Source organism: Triticum aestivum, chromosome 4D (genome assembly GCF_018294505.1).
Source record: "Triticum aestivum cultivar Chinese Spring chromosome 4D, IWGSC CS RefSeq v2.1, whole genome shotgun sequence".
NCBI lineage: Eukaryota > Viridiplantae > Streptophyta > Magnoliopsida > Poales > Poaceae > Triticum > Triticum aestivum.
The window spans coordinates 312,998,779-313,005,952 of record NC_057805.1 but is presented as its reverse complement, the minus strand read 5'-3'; the positions used below and the strand labels follow the sequence as shown (position 1 = coordinate 313,005,952).

General features: G+C 41.9%; 1 protein-coding gene across 2 annotated transcripts; it reads right to left on the bottom strand.

The window, feature by feature from the left end:
* Window positions 1-1,482: 1,482 nt before the first annotated feature.
* Window positions 1,483-6,575, bottom strand: LOC101290673 (CBL-interacting protein kinase 31). Of its 2 annotated transcripts, XM_044519421.1 has the most exons (16): window positions 6,290-6,575; window positions 5,304-5,545; window positions 4,370-4,432; window positions 4,180-4,251; window positions 3,955-4,062; window positions 3,775-3,855; window positions 3,619-3,672; window positions 3,414-3,539; window positions 3,199-3,288; window positions 2,888-3,010; window positions 2,688-2,798; window positions 2,416-2,529; window positions 2,234-2,290; window positions 2,064-2,138; window positions 1,896-1,952; window positions 1,594-1,647 (listed from the first exon to the last, which is right to left on the bottom strand). In XM_044519421.1, exons 2-16 carry the CDS (start codon window positions 5,493-5,495, stop codon window positions 1,594-1,596), a joined length of 1,377 nt encoding a protein of 458 aa, XP_044375356.1. In that variant the 5' UTR covers window positions 5,496-5,545; window positions 6,290-6,575. The 2 variants fall into 2 exon arrangements, with proteins under 2 accessions (XP_044375354.1, XP_044375356.1); XM_044519419.1 differs by having other exon boundaries at window positions 1,483-1,952.
* Between the last annotated feature and the right edge of the window lie 599 nt (window positions 6,576-7,174).

Below are 7,174 nucleotides of genomic sequence, written 5' to 3'. Positions count from 1 at the left end.
AATAAGAACATGTTGTTAGGGTAACAATGATGTTGGATAGACCCAACTTATGAGATAGTGTGATCACGTCATCAATTAGTTGTCAGTATTTTCTCACAATGGGTATAGGATGGTACAAACTGGCCCAAGTCCACGCAGCATGTTGCCTCAGCAAGAGTCGAGCAGTACGGTACAAACTGGCCCAAGTCCAATGAGATGAACTTTTCGCGTTAGCCTTGCCAGCCCGAGTTAATCCCACCCAGATAGGGGCGCTGGCGAGTCAAATCTGTCTGGCGCGTCCGGTCAACGGACATCCTAATTCGTGACCTACGCGTCTGGAAACGTGGAAACACACAGGGTTGGGGAGTCTCGTGTTGTTAGTTGGTCTGGCTCAAGTCCCGCTGGTTCCCTGTTTTTTTCCCGCTCGTCTGCTCGTGACTCTGGTTCATACGGTTTTTTTTTGAGCGGGGGTTCATACGTTTCAATCATGTATGTTTCATTTCCCCCCAAGAACTATTTTTCTTTTGCTGATTTCTTTTTTGGTTGATGATGAGTTTGAAAGAATAAACAAATTTGATATTCTGTCTTATAACAGGGAAAATGCTCTTGAAAACAAAACTAAAAATAGTTTTGAAGACATTTTCATATTTTGATGAGAAACAATTATGAGCATTTTATAAAAATGATGAACATTTTTTTTATTTGATGAATCTTTTTGAATTTGATGAATATTTTTTGAACTTGATGAATAAAATTTGTATCAAGAACATTTCTTTTGAAAAATTAATGAAATTTTTTTGAATTCAATGAACAAGAATTTGATGAATTATTTTTGAAATCGATGAAAAAATTTGAATTTGATGAACAAATTTTAAATTTTGATGAACATTTTTTGGATCGGTAAGAAAAAAATTGTGACATTAAAAAGAAAATTCGCAAACAAAAGTGGAAAATTAAAGAAGAAAAAAGAGAAAATAAAAAAGAAAAACATAAAAATAAAAAGACAAAAAAGAATGGAAAAAGGGGAAACGGGCCGGCTCATAGTAATGCCCAGCGCGTGAGGGGGCTGCGCGCCAGGTCGCTCGCGGGCGATCTGCACGCCCTATAGAATCCCCTCCGGTCAAGGCCGGGTTTGGAAGTGCCAAAGCGGCACTAACCGGGTCCGGAGAAGATCGGCGCCACGGCGCGAGAGAGCGAATCAAAGCTGAGAAAAATCCGGTCAACCGGCGGGGGCATGGGCGCTGCCGTGGGCGGAAGCAGAGGGAGACATGGCAGCATCGGCGCCCCGGCTCACAACTTGCTAGGCTTTCATCTTTGCCGGCAAATGCGAGAGTTGGTCCGTGGTCCGACTACATTTTTCAGTTCGCAATTTGGAGATTCACACTTACATCGGTTTCATTCTCAGTTTTTACCGAAAAAGACTTTCGCCCCGCTTTATCATTCTCAGTTTTTCACTGGTCAGTTACGATTCCATGAGCTTCCTTCCTCGACACACGCAGCATCGCCGACAAGGATCAGCGGTTTATTTATTTATTATTCCGGCTATAGCTACAGTACAATGCTAAGTAGAGTAGAGAACAAAGTTCAACACATTGCGCTGTTCAATATAACCTCCTACCAATACAATCTTACAACAATCGGCCTTTCGCCTCTAGCTTTAATCTCCCTCTGGACCATGAATATGTAATAATAAGCAAACTAACGAAGCCATAGATAGGCTCTTCCACAGTGGGCTGCGCGCCCGCTGTTTCATCGGAGCCTATTCATCATCATCATCATCATTAACAAACCAACGAAAGAACTCGATCTGCACAACCCATTCCGCAGCCCACCCGCCATCCATCCCACATATGAACTACAGTAGGGACTATGTACATGGAAAACGTGCTTCATGCCGCGGTGCCGTTATCTTCTACCTCGCCGCCGCACTTCCAAACTACGTCCTTGAGCTGGGTCGACAGAGATCTGTAGAACTGTTTTCACAGTAAAATAAACTCTTGTTACTTGCTTGTCAAAACAATGCTTTGACAGTAGTTAAATTCGCAGAGAATTCGAATAGCAAAGGGGGGATGCTATGGCAGTACCATTTGAAATTCCAGAGTATCCCCCTTCGCCTTTTTCAGCTCAACCACATGTAGGGATGGAGCTACTTGAAACACCTGAAGGTTGCCACATAAAAATATATATACATGAATGGGTAATCCTTCTTTAGTGTTCAAAATAGTTTGTTTGTTTGCGTGGTGTTTTCACTTACCTCGGTTGCAACATTGAGATTGCCTTTTCTACCTGCTTTCGGGTTCTCCATCCGCATCTTGAAATAACAAAATCAAAACTAGTTCAATTTCCTGCCAACTTCGATTATGTGCAACATGTATACAAATATTTAGTTGTAACAGAAGATGTGTGCACATATATAGACAATAATAATATGAATACCTTGTAGTTTTTCTTCTGAATGTCAAAACCAAGTGGCCTTGCAGCTTCTGCAATCTTGCTGATGATTTCTTTTGGAGGGCATTGCGAGGTGAATCGTGTCTCTCTTTTATGCTCCTGCGACATAATTCATACAGATAAGTACATTGCAATGATATGCAGTTTCTAAAGAAAATCATAGGCAACAAACAGGCAATAGACTATGGGAAACCACACATAATAAGACATATAATCGATGTCTGCAGCAGAAATATTTCAGAATTTTCAGTTCTGACCTCCTTTGCCTCGAACAAGTTGTCCAGATTCAGTCCCTGATTCAGTGAAATCAGTTCAAATGCATTCATTGAGGTTGGCTTATGTTCAGTCTCCTCTTTCACATGCTGGTCCTGGTAAATTATTAAGACATGCATATAGTTAATCAACTTATTCCAACCACAAATGTAAGTATTTTAACTATATAGGTCAACTGCCTCACCTCTGAGTCTCCAAATGCAGCATAGACATCATCAAAGCTAGTTTCATACTTATCGTCAAAAACAGGTGGCTTGAATCCCTTTTTGAACCAAGGATCCTCCAGTATCTGAGGAATGGTGATACGCTGTTCAACATTCAACAACAAAAACAGGACAGATGAGTTGGGATTCTATAACTTCTTTTCAGGACTGAGAATGAAATTAAGGACTACTGGTGTTTCTTTTATAGTACTGCTCACAAGTCTGACTCTCTTTTGAAAGGATTATTCTTAGTGATTTCAACAACCATATTCAAAAGTTGTATGCCACTTACAGTTGCAGGATTAGGGTCCAGAATTCTGGTGATCAGCTTCTTAGCTCCAGTAGAAAACCAAGAGGGACATGTGAATTGAGCTTCTGAGATCTGTTATTCCAGAAGGGAGTAAAAATAAATAATAAGCAATAATATCATCTAAGATACTCCCTGAGAAAAGAAGCCTCTGAGATGTTTTTCGCATTTTTGCATCTTTTGAACAGTATTAGTATTACCTTCTTATAAAGGGCGATGATGTTTTCATCCTCGAAAGGTAAAAACCCGGCAAGCAGAATAAAAAGGATTACCCCGCAAGACCAGATATCTGCAGCTGCACCATCATAACCTCTATCCTCAATCACCTGCAGAGAGATCTAAGTTAGACAATAGTTCTAGTGGATTGGACACATGATCTTACTATGATAAGCAAAACAAAATTACCTCAGGAGCAACATAGTTCGGAGTCCCGCATGTTGTGTGCAGCAACCCGTCAGCCTGTAGAGTCGAAGAATTTCAATAACAGTGAGAATCAACAGAAGACAATGATGTGACCAGTTAGAAATTTTTACCCAAAGTAGGAGTATATCTTAAAAATACCTTCACTTGCTCAGTTAAAGCACTTAAACCGAAGTCGGACACTTTGAGGTTTCCAGCAGCATCAAGCAACAAATTTTCTAACTGCAAATGCAGGTTCAACATCATTTTGTCACTTTCCTGTACTTGTATGTGTATAGTTAATCATAGAAGAACACATGACCCAGAAGATAAAGTTTTTACCTTCAAATCTCTGTGATACACACCCCTGCTGTGGCAATAGTCAACGGCATTTATCAGTTGCTGAAAGTATTTGCGTGCCTCCTCTTCTTTCAACCTTCCATTGGTATACTGTGCATAACAGCAAATAAAACAGATTAAAAAGATGATCATGTAACATGAATGAAAATCTGACCGATAATACAACCTCAGCAATTACAGATAGATGGGTGATATATTGGCACTTACAATGGTATCAAAGAGTTCCCCTCCAGTAATGTATTCCAGAACAATGAAAATTCTTGCTTTACTTCCCATCACCTGAGGTACAAAGCAAATATTAGCAAAAAAAGGTAGTAAGACCGCAGCCATGAATAAACACAAATCTACTAAAGTATGGCGATAGATCTTGAATCGCCGATTGATTTTTGGTCTTTACCTCGTGCAGTCGAACAACATTAGGATGCTTTATTAACTTCATAGTACAAATTTCGCGCCTAATCTGCATTGAGTTGAGGATAGTATTAGGACACAGATATCAAATATCACTATATGAGCATGTATGAAACAATATGTTTCAGTTTTGTCAATGTTTTTGTGGCTAACAGAAGTCCTTGTTTGAGGACTGTATGGTTAGAACTTAGAACTTGGAAGATCACCAAAGTATGGTGAAGGCAATTAGATAGAATTGAGGACATGGACACCCGATAGTGCAACAAGGGACACATATGCTGAAGTGCAGGAAATAATTTTGTGTTCAATTTGCACAAAGTTCAGACATCAATTGGAAACTGTACAAGATACTAGGAAAACATAATGAGTTGGTGAGATGACTTCAATTGTAAGAGCACTATGTGGGTAAGATCGCGGGGCTATGTAATGCAAGTATGTAGATACAGAATCATTCTTAACTGAAGTCACACCTTCCTATGCCCCCATGCTGACACGGCAACATCCAGGGAAGCTAGAAATGGTTTCTCCAGTTAGCTTCTTGATATAAAGATGTAAGTTATAATAATGAACTTTATTAACTAGATTTTATAAAAGCTTTATTAACTAGATAAAACCAAAGATCACATCTGTGCATCTCAGAAAAAAAGGTAAGAAACATAATCCTTTTGCTGGCTTGGTTATTGGTTACTAACATTCATGAAAATGGCTGTGTGCATCATGAGGATGTAGAGGCCGGGGTCTTCCCCCCTTTTTGGAAAAAAAAACTAGTATTCATAAAAGATGATATGCATGGTTGACTGAACTTTAAAATTTTACCACGTTCATATCATGATCTGATCTGTGACATGATATGTTCAGATAATAAAAGGAACAAGAAGAAACTACCACAACGTCATATGAGGGAATTGTGTGATAATGACCTGTTCAACCAATCTGAGCTTCTGAACCTTCTCCTTGTCGAGGATTTTGATAGCAACAGGCTCCATAGTTTCAGTGTTCTTTGCGAACCTGACCTTTGCAAAGGTCCCTTCCCCGATGGTGCGGCCGAGCTCATACTTGCCGACACGGCGCTTCACCTTTGGTGACAATGCGGCTCTCTTGGCCCGATACATCTTCCAACAGCCGAAGGTTACTTTCAACCTTCAAAATGCTCCTGAACGACCTGCAGTCGCGCAATGAAATCAGGCTTTGGACACTATGAACTTGGTATTGATTTGGTATCATGAGGCAGCCTTTACCATCTTTCCCAAAAAGGATAAAGGAAGAACAGCAGAAGTAGCGTAGATCCTAAAGATCCCAGGAAGACTAAACAACACCTGATCATCATCATCAATATAAAATGACCAGCCTAGTCCAAAACACTCAACCCACTTTGACTTTTACTAATATAAAAGGTGGCATAGACATATCTACAAACAAAAAAAAAGGTGGCGAAGACCATGAGATGCATCATCCCAAACTAAACGCATGTTCCTGCGGCCGAAAGGCAAAAAATTCATGAAAAGTAGTACATGGCAGGTACTACATAGATGGAGGCCACATAGACATAGCATAGGAAGAATCTCCAGTTGGTAACCTATGATCCTACCCGACAGTCACCTAAGATGACAAAACATTTTCAGAAAGCAGGTTACAGATATGTACTGGTTACTGCTGCTTTTTGGAGTAAGGTACATAATCCTCGCTCAAAGAAGTATGTGTACTACTCAAATGAACAGAGCAAAGAGAAATGAGTCGTCGTAAAATCATTCACAGGGCATGAAACCAATGAGCTAGCAAATGCGCATGAAGCTCAGCGCATAATCTGCACACTTACTGCTACCTCCTCGACTAGCACAAGAAATGCAAAATTCGCACACGCACAGTAGGGAACAGATAGATTCAGGGGTAGGCGCTTGCGGCTTACCTTCAACGCGACGAGCTAGCAGACAGCGCGCGGGTGGAGGCGGAGCTTAGCAGCAGATGCAGCTAGGAGGTAGCGAGGGTGGGTCTGAGGAGGAAGAGGAAGCTGTTGCTGTGGATGCAGAGGAGGAAGAGGGAGGTGTCGTGCTAAATAAGGAGGGAGGGAGGAGGTGGGGGCTGACACGTACGTGCTCGCACAGCTAGAGTAGCACCACCACGAGAAAAGGACATGGGGATCGATCGGGATGGATGCGAGCAGAGCAGCCGCTGCTGGCGTACGTAAGTTTGATTGCCGACGCTGCCTTGCCACCCTTTCAGTTCCCAAGGGCTGCATGGCCTATCCTTTTCGTCCCCTTCGTTCTACTGCTGCTTTTCGATTCTACTAGGGGGATACTAGTGGTATTTTCTACTTACTCCAGGAAGAAGAACATCGTGTGCACCAGAGACCAGGCCAGAGTATGTAGATAAGTTTGTGCTCTTATCAGAGCCAACCATGCATGCTAAGGCTCGCGAACTCGCCCTTGGTCACTCGCTCATTTTTCGTATGGTAACCTTTAACTATGCATACAAAACTTTGCACGTATGTATAAGGTATTAAAATTTACAGCCGGTGCAGCAAACCTAAAGCGTACACCACATGTACACGTTTTAGAAGCCGGCAACATCATCGAACCGCAGACCCATCTTCAGTAAAGAGATCCACGTCATCCTGTCAGTCCGGCCATCGTCCGTCGACGCCACCGCGGCGCCCAACAACACCACCTCCCTGCGTGCAAACTTCTGAACACCTCGCGGTCGCCGCCGGTACACCGCAACACCATACCACCAAGTACCACCAGCCGACACAGCTTGAAGTCTCTAGAAAATCTGTCGTGCGTAGCACCTGCCG

Coding starts and splice junctions, on each gene's coding strand:
- LOC101290673 (XM_044519421.1), bottom strand. CDS start 5,495: ATGTATCGGGCCAAGAGAGCCGCATTGTCACCAAAGGTGAAGCGCCGT. Junction 3,673..3,774: donor CTTTAACTGAGCAAGTGAAG/GTATTTTTAAGA, acceptor TCGACTCTACAG/GCTGACGGGTTGCTGCACAC. Junction 3,011..3,198: donor TGGACCCTAATCCTGCAACT/GTAAGTGGCATA, acceptor AATGTTGAACAG/CGTATCACCATTCCTCAGAT.